General features: G+C 42.8%; 1 protein-coding gene across 6 annotated transcripts in view; it reads right to left on the reverse strand.

The window, feature by feature from the left end:
* Nucleotides 1-14,537, reverse strand: part of EPHA6 (EPH receptor A6) — an 872,967-nt gene extending 858,430 nt beyond the window's left edge. For 3 of the 6 annotated variants that reach the window (XM_073305245.1, XM_073305272.1, XM_073305236.1), the window contains exons 1-2: nt 13,321-14,537; nt 12,549-12,614 (exon numbers count right to left, since the gene is read on the reverse strand). In XM_073305245.1, coding sequence (XP_073161346.1) covers nt 12,549-12,614; nt 13,321-13,423 — 169 coding nt within the window. In that variant the 5' untranslated portion in view covers nt 13,424-14,537. The remainder of the gene's footprint in view (nt 1-12,548; nt 12,615-13,320) is intronic. The other 3 variants (XM_073305263.1, XM_073305254.1, XM_073305281.1) reach the window with 2 other exon arrangements.
* Between the last annotated feature and the right edge of the window lie 2,366 nt (nt 14,538-16,903).

Consider the following 16,903-nt stretch of genomic DNA (forward strand, 5'->3'; position numbering starts at 1 on the left):
GTGGAAGGAAAAGGCCTAGGTAGGGAGCGTCGAATCGTGGAAGTCAACGAATGGCTACGCAGATGGTGTCGGAGAGAAGGCTTTGGTTTCTTTGACCATGGGATGGTGTTCCATGAAGGAGGAGTGCTGGGTAGAGACGGGCTCCATCTTACGAAGAGAGGGAAGAGCATCTTTGCCAGCAGGCTGGCTAACCTAGTGAGGAGGGCTTTAAACTAGGTTCACCGGGGGAAGGAGACCAAAGCCCTGAGGTAAGTGGGAAAGCGGGATACCGGGAGGAAGCACAGGCAGGAATGTCTGTGAGGGGAGGGCTCCTGCCTCATACTGGCAATGAGGGGCGATCAACAGGTTATCTCAAGTGCTTATATACAAATGCACAAAGCCTTGGAAACAAGCAGGGAGAACTGGAGGTCCTGGTGATGTCAAGGAACTATGACGTGATCGGAATAACAGAGACTTGGTGGGATAACTCATATGACTGGAGTACTGTCATGGATGGTTATAAACTGTTCAGGAAGGACAGGCAGGGCAGAAAAGGTGGGGGAGTAGCACTGTATGTAAGGGAGCAGTATGACTGCTCAGAGCTCCGGTACGAAACTGCAGAAAAACCTGAGTGTCTCTGGATTAAGTTTAGAAGTGTGTGCAACAAGAGTGATGTAGTGGTGGGAGTCTGCTATAGACCACCGGACCAGGGGGATGAGGTGGATGAGGCTTTCTTCCGGCAGCTCACGGAAGCTACTAGATCGCATGCCCTGATTCTCATGGGTGACTTTAATTTTCCTGATATCTGCTGGGAGAGCAATACAGCGGTGCATAGACAATCCAGGAAGTTTTTGGAAAGCGTAGGGGACAATTTCCTGGCGCAAGTGCTAGAGGAGCCAACTAGGGGGGGTGCTTTTCTTGACCTGCTGCTCACAAACCGGGTAGAATTAGTGGGGGAAGCAAAAGTGGATGGGAATCTGGGAGGCAGTGACCATGAGTTGGTTGAGTTCAGGATCCTGACGCAGGGAACAAAGGTAAGCAGCAGGATACGGACCCTGGACTTCAGGAAAGCAGACTTCGACTCCCTCAGGGAACGGATGGCCAGGATCCCCTGGGGGACTAACTTGAAGGGGAAAGGAGTCCAGGAGAGCTGGCTGTATTTCAAGGAATCCCTGTTGAGGTTACAGGGACAAACCATCCCGATGAGTCGAAAGAATAGTAAATATGGCAGGCGACCAACTTGGCTTAATGGTGAAATCCTAGCGGATCTTAAACATAAAAAAGAAGCTTACAAGAAGTGGAAGGTTGGACATATGACCAGGGAAGAGTATAAAAATATTGCTCGGGCATGTAGGAATGTTATCAGGAGGGCCAAATCGCACCTGGAGCTGCAGCTAGCCAGAGATGTCAAGAGTAACAAGAAGGGTTTCTTCAGGTATGTTGGCAACAAGAAGAAAGCCAAGGAATGTGTGGGCCCCTTACTGAATGAGGGAGGCAACCTAGTGACAGAGGATGTGGAAAAAGCTAATGTACTCAATGCTTTTTTTGCCTCTGTTTTCACTAACAAGGTCAGCTCCCAGACTGCTGCGCTGGGCATCACAAAATGCGGAAGAGATGGCCAGCCCTCTGTGGAGATAGAGGCGGTTAGGGACTATTTAGAAAAGCTGGACGTGCACAAGTCCATGGGGCCGGACGAGTTGCATCCGAGAGTGCTGAAGGAATTGGCGGCTGTGATTGCAGAGCCACTGGCCATTATCTTTGAAAACTCGTGGCGAACCGGGGAAGTCCCGGATGACTGGAAAAAGGCTAATGTAGTGCCAATCTTTAAAAAAGGGAAGAAGGAAGATCCTGGGAACTACAGGCCAGTCAGCCTCACCTCAGTCCCTGGAAAAATCATGGAGCAGGTCCTCAAAGAATCAATCCTGAAGCACTTGCATGAGAGGAAAGTGATCAGGAACAGCCAGCATGGATTCACCAAGGGAAGGTCATGCCTGACTAATCTAATCGCCTTTTATGATGAGATTACTGGTTCTGTGGATGAAGGGAAAGCAGTGGATGTATTGTTTCTTGACTTTAGCAAAGCTTTTGACACGGTCTCCCATAGTATTCTTGTCAGCAAGTTAAGGAAGTATGGGCTGGATGAATGCACTATAAGGTGGGTAGAAAGCTGGCTAAATTGTCGGGCTCAACGGGTAGTGATCAATGGCTCCATGTCTAGTTGGCAGCCGGTATCAAGTGGAGTGCCCCAAGGGTCGGTCCTGGGGCCGGTTTTATTCAATATCTTCATAAATGATCTGGAAGATGGTGTGGATTGCACTCTCAGCAAATTTGCGGATGATACTAAACTGGGAGGAGTGGTAGATACGCTGGAGGGGAGGGATAGGATACAGAAGGACCTAGACCAATTGGAAGATTGGGCCAAAAGGAATCTGATGAGGTTCAATAAGGATAAGTGCAGGGTCCTGCACTTAGGACGGAAGAACCCAATGCACAGCTACAGACTAGGGACCGAATGGCTAGGCAGCAGTTCTGCAGAAAAGGACCTAGGGGTGACAGTGGACGAGAAGCTGGATATGAGTCAGCAGTGTGCCCTTGTTGCCAAGAAGGCCAATGGCATTTTGGGATGTATAAGTAGGGGCATAGCGAGCAGATCGAGGGACGTGATCGTTCCCCTCTATTCGACATTGGTGAGGCCTCATCTGGAGTACTGTGTCCAGTTTTGGGCCCCACACTTCAAGAAGGATGTGGATAAATTGGAGAGAGTCCAGCGAAGGGCAACAAAAATGATTAGGGGACTGGAACACATGAGTTATGAGGAGAGGCTGAGGGAGCTGGGATTGTTTAGCCTGCAGAAGAGAAGAATGAGGGGGGATTTGATAGCTGCTTTCAACTACCTGAAAGGGGGTTCCAAAGAGGATGGCTCTAGACTGTTCTCAATGGTAGCAGATGACAGAACGAGGAGTAATGGTCTCAAGTTGCAGTGGGGGAGGTTTAGATTGGATATTAGGAAAAACTTTTTCACTAAGAGGGTGGTGAAACACTGGAATGCGTTACCTAGGGAGGTGGTAGAATCTCCTTCCTTAGAGGTTTTTAAGGTCAGGCTTGACAAAGCCCTGGCTGGGATGATTTAACTGGGAATTGGTCCTGCTTTGAGCAGGGGGTTGGACTAGATGACCTTCTGGGGTCCCTTCCAACCCTGATATTCTATGATTCTATGATTCTATGATTCCCTTTATGTTCCTCAAGAGGTGATTTCATGCCACACTACAAAATGCCATAACGTCCACAACCTCCAAAAAGAAGGAAGCAACACAAATTACTAAATGTCTAGTTCTATTATCTATCTATTCCCATGGAGATATTTCAGCCTAAATTACTGTGTTCTACACTGGGTTGAAAGTCTTTCTTAAGGGCTATATTATTGGGTCATTTAGACTCAGCCTCATAGTAAGAAATATGGAGCTTCACTGCCCTGTGGAGAGCTCCCACATGCACAAAGGCTGTTAATCTGCTCCAAATACCTTGTGTGAGGAGTTGGTCAGTTGGCAGGAGAAGATAGAATTACGTCTGTTCTGTAACACCTCCATTACTCTCTTAAAACCTGTGCACCCTGAGAGGACTAGAAAGGAAGTAATCCCTACACTCACACGAGCACTGGGACTGCAGTTTTGCTTGGCCCTTATGGAAGGCCTGAGGTTGGGTGGGGAAAAAGTCCTTATGCCCTTTCAATGTATACCTGTACAGTGGGCCCTGTACAATCAGATTCTTAGTTAGGAAATACCCTTGGGGATGTGAAAAAGTGAATACATGTCTTACCTGTACCAGGTTTTTTCTCTTGTATACAGAAAATAATTTGAAGACATTGGAAATAAACATTACATTAATCAGTTTTATCAAATTTATTGAAAAGATGGAATAGAGGCGTGTTCATTTGAAGAATGGGCATGTTAAATCTGGGCATAAAGCAAAGAAGTAGCTTGGTCGACAACTTAAGACAAGTAGATGATAATTAAGCCTTCACCAAAACTCAAGTTTTTTTTATTGGCCTTAACAAAATTAATATTTTTTTAAAAGAAAACCTACACAAATCAGAGTACCCAGACAAGGAAATGCAGGATTTTGTCTTGTTAGAAATTATTTTGAAAACTATGCGGTGTAATTTAAGTGATTCTTTTAGCTAATAGTTGGGGCAAGGATGTTAACTGAGAAGGAGGGATTTCATAATTATATAGCTTTTTGTGAAAAAATGTAAATATTCCTTGGCAAACACCTAAAAAATGTAATGAAATGCTCCGGATAATTTTATCTACTATTTTTCTGTCACTTTATCAAAAGTTGGTTTCCAGAGAAAGCGTACAAAAACAGTATATGTCAGCTGAATTTTCCTGCACAAGGGCCTGATCCTACACCCATGTGTAGGGGAGGAATTTTACTCACACAAATTGTATTGGACTACTCACTATCAAGTGATGGTAAAGCTAATGTAAACAGGCACCTTTCTCAAACTGCTTTACAAAAATCACAGCCCATACATGATCTAGAGTCAAAGCTCACTATTTCTAGGGTTTGGCTTTAACAACAAAGGAATCAATATGGTAACATTCAGGTCCAAACTTCTCCTTCGGCTTTGCTGCCCCAGAGCTGCCTTCTTCGGGATTGCTGATTCCGCACCCTAGGTTCTCTCCCTCAGAGACCCATTCCCACCTAGTTATATCCAGTGGCATCAATGAGTCCACAGAACTCATGTAACCCTTTCCCAACAAGATCAACAGCTGCTAAGAGAGAAAATCTTGCCACTTGTCACTTTATTCTAATAACATTCCTTGTTCTGTGTGGGAAGAAAGGACAGAGTATTCTCTCTCAAGCTACCAATGCCTGTTTCATTCCAGAGTTTTAATCTGGATCCTTTCCCAGCCCCTAATGCTGCGAGTGAAGTTGCTCACAGACATAAGTGTCTCCAAGATTGAATCCTTTGAGAGGCTAGAGATATCCAATCTTCACCACAATAGTTTTCCTTAGTTTTGGAGCCATTAGGATTATAAAAGCAAACAAAGAGCAGGAATAAAACTGGGAAAAGAGTCATACAGTAATGTCACTTGCAGATCATATTCTAATACTAAATTTGACAATCAGTGTATCATTATACAAAAATATGTACTGGATTTGACCAACTCTCTAGAAATAAAGTGGGATGATACGAAATCAGGGATGTTAAAAAATAAAATCGCAAAACTGAAGCTAGCAGAGAGGTAAAAAATTAAGCTGACGATTAAGCTTAACAGAGAATTAAAATAAATGATGAAGGAGAATTGGAGGAAATTATAGCAAAAAGAATTGTAGAGATTGGAACTTCTTAAACTTAATATATGTTCTACAAGTATCAAAACCATAATGACAACATTACAGTTTGATTACATATTATGAACACTGCTGCTGTTCAAGGCATTCAAACATTGCCAGCCTCTAGTCCTGGTCTTCACCTCCAAGCTCTACTTTCTCAGTCCTACCTTGTAATCCACCAGACCTGGTTTTTGTCCCCTCTGCATTTGAATCAGATGGCTTCCTACTCCACACTGCCTAGGTGCTGGCAGGCAGTGCCAGGTTTACAATGGGTCCAGTGGCTCCATGGAGCCAGGCCCATGCTCAGAAGGGGCCACAGCCTACTCCGCCTGCACTGCGCCCCAAGACCCCCACCAACCACTTGCTCTTCTCAGCCTGCCCGCCAGCTGGCCGAGGGCTCCTCTCCGCCCCCTGGCCCCACCCCCTGCTCCTCTCAGCCCCCTGATCAAACCCCAGTGCAGTCTCTGCTACCCACCACCCGTGAGGCCCCACCTGTCTCCCCAGAGCTGAGCTGCCTGGGACTGGCACAGTGCAGAGGACTTGGCTGGGCCCCTCCACGCAAGTGTGTCTTAAGGGACCCCAGCCGGGGCAGGTCCTGGCCTGGTTGATTGTGCCACTCCCGAGGGGCTGGAGCAATTCCCGGCCCTAGGACCAGCCCTGGCTGCGCTGCTGGCTCAGCCCGGCAGACACAGTCGCCTCCCAGCCAGGCTGGTGAGAACAGCCGGGAGGCAGGGCTTGGGGGCGTGGGTCTGGGAGGAGTCTGGGAGGGGTGCTGGGCTGTGAAGGCACAGGGAAGATCCGTGTGTGTTGGGGCACTAGGGAGTGGGGGATCTGTGTGGGGGTTCTGTGGGGCGTGTTGGGCAGTTGTGGTGGGGCTGCGGGCAGGGGTGGTGTTGTGCAAGGCACTGTGGATTTGTGGGTGGGTCTGGGGGGGCGCTGGGAATAGTGGGTCTGAGGGGCCTCCCGCCATAGGGAGTAGGAGGTGTTGGGAAGTGGGGCTGTGTGGCGTGGCATGGGCCTAACCCCAAAGGCCACTGTGGGTCTGGCAACTGCTGGTTTGTAATGCCCTCACATTGGGTGGGGTGGTGCTTCCCCTGCCACGCCATGCCCCATTGCCTCTGGCTGGCCCCTCTGTCTGTGGACTGACCTCCCCACGCCATGATCAGTTGCCTCCATGGGGGCCCACAAATATATTTGGCGCTGGGCCCCCAAAAGGTTAATCTGGCCCTGCTGGCAGGGGGTCACTGAGAAAACAGGAGAGATTGGCTCCCTGCTCAGTTCTGGTACCGAGCCTGGAACAGCCATTTTTATAGGGAAAGTCTGACTTTGTCCTATAGTCCTCAGCAGGAGGGAACATGCTCAGCTGGTCTGTGGAGATGATATATATGCAATCCTGTCACGTGTACAAGCTGTGAGGGGGTATAGCATGTTCAGTTGCTCTGTGGGCACATGCATAGTCTGGTCAGCACTAGGAGGTACGAGATGAAGGAACATGCTCAGTATGTGTGGGGATGACACATGCGCAATTAAATCAACACTAGGATCCACCAGAGGCTTGAGCATGCTCAATTAGGGTGGAATCTTTTGGGTTTTAGCTGCTAAGCGCTGGCAAGTCTACAATGAACATGTGTGAAATGCAATTTTTCAACTTTTCCAAAGCATGGGGATGCTACAGCTTTCCAAAGAAAAGGTGGTTTTTAATGTTACAAAAATATTGCCAACGTATTTTTTCATAGCCTCATTTTTGGAGACATATGAACCAATTTGACTGAAATTTTCCAAATAAATTCAGTCTGAGACATTCACCCACATGGTAAATATTAGCTCAAACATTTAAAGTTTGGAAAAGTTTTATAAAAAACTCAAAACTGGATCTTAAACTGGGAAGTGTTGGGCAACCTTAATAGGCAGTGCCTATATTATATTTAATATTCTATATTATATTATTTTTCCATATTATGGAAACAAAATGTTTCTATGGCTTCAAATAAAAAATATTCAGAATTTGTGTTTTGTGGGAAATTTTAGCTTTTTTGTTCTGATTCAGAACCCAAATAAATTTTGAAGTGTCAGAATTTCTCACAGAAAGGAAATTCCATTTTTGACCCGTTCTAATTTGTATACCAAAGAAATTTGTGAATTTTTCAGCTGTTGTGCAAATCAGCTGCACTTTAAGATACATATGGATGATATTTAGTACTCAGGTGCTGCTCAGAGTTTGAAGGGGCTTAAAATGTAGTAGAGCCAGTTGAATAGTGGAAAAATATTTACAGAAAACTACCAAGTGGCAGAAAAATTATGAATTACTGAGCTAATGCTATTTGACTGCTTATAGAGCTGACTGAATAGTGAACAAAATTAGTCATTAATAACTGTTCTGTGAAAACAATGCCAAAAGTTATAATGAATATTTTCAAATTATTCAACCAGCTCTATATTCTGTAGACTGTTGGAATGTAGTCCAAATGCATAGACTTGAGACAACAAATGCTAGAGATGCGTAGACATCATACATCACAGACATATGTTGAGAGTGTTGAACAATGACATAAGCAAAACACTCAAAAGTTGCTAGAACTACAAACAAAAAAGACTTCAGGTCAGACTGCACTCTCAGATATATAAACAGGCCTCAGGCAGAAGACACTTGTGAAATGGGCACTTGAGTTGAAGCAGAATTTGCCAGTGAATTGTATTCAGCTATATATACACACCTTAGAAGTAATGTCTGAATTAAATGGAATCTCACAGGAATAACGGAACAGAATCTCTAATGCCTACCAATGATGAACAGAGTTATTCTTAGACAAGAATGGTGCATCCACAAATGAATTTGTTGAAAATTTGGTAACAAAATCATAATTGGAATGAAGGACATCGATGGAAAAGAGAAGAAGGTTGGATTACCTTGCTACCAGGCACTAAAAGTTTCATAGTACGCTTAGGTTTGTTTCACAACGCCTATTTTCCATAAAACCATGTTGACTGACATTATATCCCTATCCTTTAATTCTTTATTAATTAAGTCCAGTATGAACATTTCCATTATTTTCCCTAGGATTGATGTCAGGCTGATGGGTTGACAGTAACCTGGGTGATCCTGCTTGCCCTTTTTGAATATTGACACAACATTAACACTCTTTCTGTCTTCTGGAATTTCCCTGATATTGCAAGATTTATTAAAAATTGACATAAGCAGGCCAGAGATTCTCTAGGACAACTCTTTTAGGATTCTTGGATGCAAGTTATCAAGGCTTCTTGATTTAAAAATGTCTGTCCCTGGGAGATGATGTTTAACATCCTCCTTGGTTATTAATGAACTAGAAAGTGCTTTATCATCCTCATGTGATACAATTATATCATCCTACTTTTTCATTCCACTCCATTGATTAAATTAATCTTTATACAGCATAATCAAGTCTGAAAGAGTTACTTCATGATGATCTGAAGGTGTCAGAAATTAAAGTACACTAGGTTCACTTTCACTACTGCCAAACAGAGATGAACTGAAAGTGCTCACTCAGCATTTAGAACCAATATTTTATGAAGGGTTCTCTTCAAATCTGTTTATTGTAGATATTCTTGACTACTAGATATACAAAGTTGCATGTATATCTGCTACTGAGAAGGTTCCAATGCTGTCATTAGCACTCAAGATTATTATATGGCTCTAGGACACTCTGGAACAGTTTAAGCTCTATAAAAATTATTAATAGCTTGAGGCAGAAATAATATTGTTCTCATTATTCATTCTATGGTCTTTTAAAGGGAAGCTGTACACTTCTCCCAGACTGGTACACTTACTTTTTTTCATTTTCCCTCATATTTTCCATAGTGACTTTAATGTTAACAAAAGGTAGAGAGGGACAATCCAGAATGACAAACCCCACTGCCTACAAGACAAGCACAACATTGACAACAGGCAGCACAACTTTCCTCATACTGTCTCAAGTCCTGACCTGGAGGTAACCCTTGTAATAGCAAGCAAGTATTTCAATTTCTATACCCATTGACTCCATACGCTCATTATTCCTGTTTGTGGTTCCGGCATGTGCAATTATGACAGGGTTGTATATGAGATACGTATTTATCCATTAGGAAATGGATTTTTTTTTAAAAAAATCACCCAGCTTCCTTCAGCTGATAATGATTTTGGGTGACTGCTAATCTGTCTCAGATTTCAAGTACTGACCTATAGCTGAAAAGCTCCATTATCTGTACTTTGAGCCATGCTATTCAATTTTACTGGGGGGCGGGCGGGAGAAAGGGAAATCAATCTTATTAAAATTTGACATCATTTTGATACTGCATACTTGTGCTATGTGGACAAAGAATACAGTTTCTTTTTAAAAATAGCATGAAACAGACCAAGCTTGTACATTTCACAAGCTGGAGAAATGGATTGATACATGATATCGAAAAAGGTAACTTGCTCTTAAAGTTCACAGACATGCATGAAACATGCTATAAAATTCTGCAATCCCTGTCATTTTCTTTTGGAAATCTAAACTTTTAGTGACAGAAAGTAGTAAATATAACTTAATAGAGGGTGCAGCCCAGGAATTGTTGGATAGTGTCTTCTTCCAACATAAGATGTTTTTAAAATATCTGGGATTGTTGAATGATCTGTTATGACCCACATCTTATAGACATAAATATATTTCTGATAAAGTGACTTGTAGTTAGGATGCTATTTTCTGTATCTTCAAGCATAATTAAGAAGTCTGCTCTGATAAAACACACGATAAAATCTAGCCCCATTTATGCAGCTAGCTAATGGTTAGATATCGGTGGCTGATGAATGTGAGTCTGGACAAACATCCCACCCAAGATCCACCCAGTGAGGTCTATGTTGCAAGAATGCCTGTTTCAGGTTGATTTCTGATTCATTGCTTGTGCACAGAAATGTGTGGACAATTATCTCATCTGTCCACAGATCTTTTTAACAGTAGAAACTAGCTCTTAGGATGGTTGCAATTTATTTTTGAACTCACCATTCCATTAAGATAAATGAGTGAGTTCACTCCTCTGTCAATACTATTGTTTCAGTCTGTCTTGCCCAGATAGAACAAGACACTGTGCATTGATTTACTGAGTGAAGGGTAAGAACCTAAGAGTCTAGGAACTATATTAAAAAATTTAAAGTTTTATTTTTTTAAAGGAAAAGAACCCTTACCTATTCTGAATCTATGGATTTACTTAGTCCTTTAATATTATATTCCAGTTTTTGACATGACACTGAAAAACATCATTTCAGAGGATTAACTGCAAACACTGCATTAAAGGCTCTTTTTGTTGCCATGGTGGGATACAAAAATGAAATAAATTACTCTATTTTTCTCTTTAAAGAATATTCCTTTGTGATTCTTCCAGACTTTTGATATTGTTGACCTATGTCTTCACCATTTGCAAATATGTATTGAAAGATAAGAGGTCAAAGACATCAAATCTTAAAACCAAACTCAAAACTCAATGGAACTTAATGAGCCTATTTTTAACTATGATTTACCCAACTCCATTTTCAAAATTAATATTCTGAAATGTTGCCATATGAAAACTTGAGCATAGAAATGTCTTATTTTTTCTTTAGTGCACTACAGCAGATTTCAAAAATTACTTATAGGTTCTTAACATCTTAACACATTAATAGATATTAATCTTAACATCTTAACACATTAATAAATATTAATCTAATTTGAACTATTTCCTACAAAAATCTTTATCCTTAGTCCAAGTAATCAGGCTTTAAATTTTTCAAAGTGACTACATACTTTGCTTTATTAACTATATATATTTGTATGCCTGGATAGGCCTTATAATGTAGTAGACTTTAGTATGCACTAGCAAGAAGGTGAAGTAAAAGACAAACAATATTGTGCTGCCATGGAAGATTTGTGTTTTCCATGCAAAAGAGGATATGTACTCAATGGTTTTTGTAAGGTTATAAATTGTAAAAATCATAATCCCTGAGCTTTTAAAAAATGTATTATAGAAAAGTTAAAGGGTCATTATCAACTTAATTGCTAATAATTTTAAAAACATGCATTAAGTAATTTCAGATACTATACCTGCCCCTCATTCCTCATGCAAATTTTTGCATTTTTATTATAATACTTTCTCATGTCTAAAAATGTTATTATCTTCTATTCTTGTGATAAAAATCCATTAAAAATGTATTGTACTGAGGAAAAATTAAATTGATTATATACAATCATATACATTATATACAATGTCAAATCCATGATTTTTTTTTTAAAAAATCCTTTCCTCTAATCTTTTCCTACTTCTTAGGTATTCCTTATAATGATAATGGTTAAAAATATTTCAGATAAATAACATTTAAGATGTGTCCCTTTAAACTGCCCTTCAACTATTTGATTTTACGCCTACACTAAAATTATATCACATGAAGTTGAGTCATGCGAAAATATCCCAAACAGTTAAGGATTAAATATATCACACATGTCCTCCAATATTTTGGCAGAAAAAACGTACATTAACAATGCAGTTAAGGAAATGCTCTGTTCTACTCAGATGTTGGATGGCATGCAATATAGTATGTTTCACCTTCAGCTATGTTTGTTTTCTTTTAATTTCTTTGAAAAAAATCTTAATGTTCCTTGAATACACAGTATATTTTCTACGGATCTTTTTAAATAGAGTGATTACTGTGTCGAGTCACTTTTGGTACAGAGACTACATTTTAGCATGGACTACGCTGTAGCCAAGGGGGTAAAATATATTGTGTCAAGTAATACATAACTGGCATGTACCTGCATAACAAATTAAAAGAGCATTTTGGGCAGCCAAGAATTGCCACACGTGCAAAATAAAAACGTCATCTTGAGATCTTTATATGATTTCTCAATAAAGGGAGCAGTCATCTCATTTTAGATGCTGTGAGCTTCCAAAATTATTTTTGAGTGTGCTTTTTGAGTTAAATAAGAGGAAAGCACACCTTATAATTCAAATTTTAAATAAAAATATGCTACCATTCTGTGCTAACTTTCAGCCTAGACCAAGTTCTACTGTACAGTTATGTACCTATGAAAACAGACATTGATATAGAAAGCCCAATACGATCTTAATTACATCAGGACTAAGATCCCTTTCTACAGTACATGCTCTAATATTGCTATCATAGGGCAAAAAAGTCCCTTTAATATCACACCAATTTCATTCAGGGTGGTACACTTTTCTACTCATTGTATGTTCAGGTTCAGTCTTACCCCTTTTGAAATCCAGGAAAGGTGGGGGTTTTTGTGGACTTCGGTAGGTATAGGATTGGTCCCTTACTGCAAAAGAAAATAGTTCTAATATTCAACCTCCTCCACACACCCCCACCTCTCTCACACGCACACTATAGGCTTCCTTCCCAGAAATACTAAGTTTTAAAGAGTCATCTACTTGCCTTTGAGGGAGTTACCTGCCAAATCATTCATAGAGAACAAATGAAAAGACAGGTATTTGTGTTTCCTATTATCTGTACCAGAAACAATCAACCCACCCAAGAGAAATCCCTACAGAGAAGACACTGGTTGTATTTTACAGAAATGGGCAAAATATTTAATCTATTTGCTGCCTGTACCCATGGATCTCACTTGAACTTAAAGGAAGAGCTGAGGTCTTCAAGAGTCTCATTGAGGTTTTTAATCAGTGCCACATTTCCTGCTCACTGAGAGTATTTCCCTTGAGAGCACTGGACCAGCCACTGTCGGTGGGGCTGCGGAATCCCCCTGAACTTGTTCCTCTTCTTGGTGCTTTAGCATTGAAACATTGCCCATCAGGCCCCTAAGTGGGGCAGCCAATTCGCCCTCTCAGAAGAGGGCGAGCAAAGTACCCCCAGCCCTGCAGGATAAGCATTTGCTACCGTCATTGCCATGGCTACTGCCAGCTCCCCAGCACCCGACTGCCAGAGCCAGGTGCCTAGAGGTAAGAAAAGTTGATCTGAGCAAAGCCACACAGAGTGATGCCTTCCCATCCCGCCACGCCGCTCGTTACCTTGGTTGCTGGAGACTTGGCTGCAGCCCGCCGGGCACGCCGTCAGCAAAGGGAAGAACAGGCCAAATTTCCAGAGCAAACTTCTCGCTTCACCACCCCCCATGGCTAATGCCGGCGCCCCCTGGTCCTTGCCCCGGGAAGGCGGGGCGGGCTTCAGGTCCTCTTCCTCCTCCAGGCCAGCGGGAAACGCTGCTGCCCCCAACGCCGGAGGGCAGGGTCCAGTCGGCCAGGTGCCTCCGATAGAGCTGCCGCCAGGTGCTGCAGAGGCTGGAGTAATGGCATGCACTGGTGGGCTCCCGGGGCGGGAGGTCAGGAGGCGGCGGCCGAGGGAGGGGTAGCCACAGCGGCCAGAGGGCTGGAGCTGCCGTCCTGGCTGCGCCGGGGGGCGGTCACTGGAGCGCAGCCGCTGGCGGGAGCCGGGCCAGCTCCGGGAACTTTGCCTCGGGGCGTGGGAGCTCGCTGCCCTCCCGCCCGGGCTGCCGCCGCCCGCCCCGTCAGCCCCGCAGCCGCTTCGGCACCGGCCCCCACAGCGGCGGCAGCCTCCTGCTGGGGAGCATCCCCATCCCGCCTCCGCCCCGCCTGGCCCCCCCACCAGAGCCGACGCGGTTCAGCCTCCTCAGCCCCCAGCCAGGAGGGAGCTCGCTGCCGGCCGAGCCCCCCCCCGCCCCGGGCCGAGGCGGGAGGCCGCTGAAGACAGCTGGACAGCTCCCCGAGCCGCCTCGCAGCGCGGCAAAACTTGCAGCGCGGCGGAGCCCCGGCGCCTGGCCCTCGGGCGGTCTCTTGCTCGCTCGCTCTGTGGCGGGGCGCGGGCAGCAATCCGGCGGCGCTCGGTGGGGTGGCGGCGGCGGCGGCGGCGGCGGCTCTCTCCCGGGCTGCCTTGCCTTCAGGTCAGCTGCAGCCTCGGGTCCCCTCTGCCGCCTCTGGGGCGATCACCCCTCATTAGCGCCCGCGGGATGGCTCCGAGCTGGCGCCGGGCGTGCAGAGCCGGGGGGTCTCCCCGGGCAGGCGGACACTGCAAGCAGCGGGCACTGCTCGCTGCAGAAATCCCCCCTCCTCCCCCCGAAAAAGAAGCGGATCGCAATAACGCGGCGGGTCCCTAAATGTGGGCACAATGTGGCAGGTGGAGTGGGGAGGGGGGGAGGTGCAAAGCAAGAAAGAGCTCGGACTGTCGCTGGCCCCTCCTCAGCGCCTCTCCTGAGGAGAGGTGATCCTGAGTGCGTGCGTGTGCGTGTGTGTGCAGCAAGCGGCGAAGAGCTTTCCGAGCCTGGAAGCTGCTCGCAGCCCGCAGGTCATATGCAGCCTGTTCAGCACTAGAGGGGGTTAGTTGACAAGACTTTGCTGGGGGACGGGGGACTGAGCATTAACATATTTTAAGAGGAGAGATGCGCTTATACTAAACTTAAGTCATTTTTAAAGGCGTACTAGTCAACCTTGCAGCGTATTGTGCAATGTGGTTGTTCTTTTTAACTGTCTCGCTCTTTTCTTAAAGAATTTGTTTTCCTTAGAACAAGTTGTTCCCATTTTCGTCAGAATAATATAAGGGCCAAAGAACGAATGGGAAGACAGAGAGTGTGCGCATATATATCTGGGAGAGCAGGAATAATTTTACATGAGGGTATTTTTACTAATGAATATGGAAGAAAAGAAAAGGAATCTGTTGCCCAGCTGGACAACAATTTATCAACTATGATGTTATCAAGCATTTTAGGAAACCTACGCTTACTATTTACTAGATATAATGCCTTTTAAAGGAAAAAGTCACTCAGTTCACACAATACATCCCAGCTATAAATATTTTGGGCATATTTTCTGAAGAAAAACGAACTGTAGATTCTTTCTAATTCAGCTAGCTACACTCTCTCTCTCTCTCTCTCTCTCTCTCTCTCTCTCTCTGTGTATCCTCCCCACAGCAACAAAAAAGGATGCTACTTTGTATTTGTAGAAGTATGAAGCATAAGTAATTTTGGGGAATGTGTATATATTGATCAGATCTACATGGTCCACCTCAGAGGTTAATACAATATAACCCTGTGCATGACAAGAGGTATTACCTTAACTTTTGTTTTGAGGTGGATTCAATATTTTAACTACTGCACTTAAAAATAACCCTTTTATATACTGGGTCACTCACCCTTGTTATTTGTTTTGCCATTAATCCACGGTTGGCACTGTTTAAGGGAAATATTTGAGTTCCTGAATTTGTAGAGCTTGAGAAAAAATATAAAAATACAAACAAATGTGGGAGCCTAACATTAGGTGACCAAACCCATATTCATACACTAAATAAAATTAATCTAATTTTCACAGGTGCTGAGCAACTATCAATCCCATTTAAGTCAATGGGAAGGTCAGGTAGAGGTGCACAGCACTGCAGAAAATCCAGCAATTTTTACTTAGATACCTAAGTATGATTCAGAATATAAAGCATTTCATGGAAATGACTGTTCTGTAATACAGGAATTTAAAATACTTACAAGAATTAAATTTAGAATCAGTTATCTTACTAAGGTTTTCTTTAAAATAGCTATTTAAAGTAATTTATCTTTTCTTATACTGTGAATGAACTAAAATACATTTCCAAGTCTTTTAGGCAACACTTTTGTGATACATATTGACCCTAAACTAAGTTAATCTTTCACACGTCATTAGCTTAGATAACAACCTATTATGAAGTAAAACAGTTGGGTAAATATTAGTATCTTGCTCTAGTTTCATTTTGGAGGCATGAGGAGAAAGTTAGATTCTGTTTTTAGAATTTCATCAGCTATATGGAAGCCACAATTAAAATACCTTTATAATTACATCATTACTGTTTTTTTAAGGACATTGTAATGAAACAAAGAAATAGTAGGTTTCAGAGTAGCAGCTGTGTTAGTCTGTATTCGCAAAAAGAAAAGGAGTACTTGTGGTACCTTAGAGACTAACAAATTTATTTGAGCATAAGCTGTAGCTCATGAAAGCTTATGCTCAAATAAATTTGTTAGTCTCTAAGGTACCACAAGTACTCTTTTTTTAAAGCAATAGTAGTATTTTAATAAAATTTTAGTTCTGTTATTTCAGGAGAATTCAGATCTCTCAGATATTGCAAATGTATATTTGCTTTTGTTCTTGTTTCAACAAGATGCCTTACAACCAGATTGTCACAGGAAGCACTTAATTCACAAAAAATAAAAAGGTTACTCCTTTTACGTGTCATTTAGCCTCGTTCCTATCCATGAGAGTTGTCTGTTCATTAATTAAAACACATTTTAAAAATATTGTAATATAGCGGCCAATTAAAATATATTGTAAAATTATAACGCAGTAATACAAATATTGTGATTTAAGGTGGGCTTCCATCCCTCATTTATGGTTACTATATGCAGATTTTGGCGTATTAGCCAAAAAAATTAGTTTTTTCTCCAACAGCATTACCTACACACCACATATGTATATATATGAAAATAAAATACACACTGTTGTATGCCTTCCTCAGAGGTGGCTGTATGACTTAAAAGGAAGTTGCTTACTGTACATCAACTATGCTTACTTGTGAAGAATAAATCCAAATTAAATTAAAAACGCTAAAAAATTCTGGTTTACA

This window comes from Lepidochelys kempii, chromosome 1 (genome assembly GCF_965140265.1).
Source record: "Lepidochelys kempii isolate rLepKem1 chromosome 1, rLepKem1.hap2, whole genome shotgun sequence".
In the NCBI taxonomy this organism is placed as follows: Eukaryota; Metazoa; Chordata; order Testudines; family Cheloniidae; genus Lepidochelys; species Lepidochelys kempii.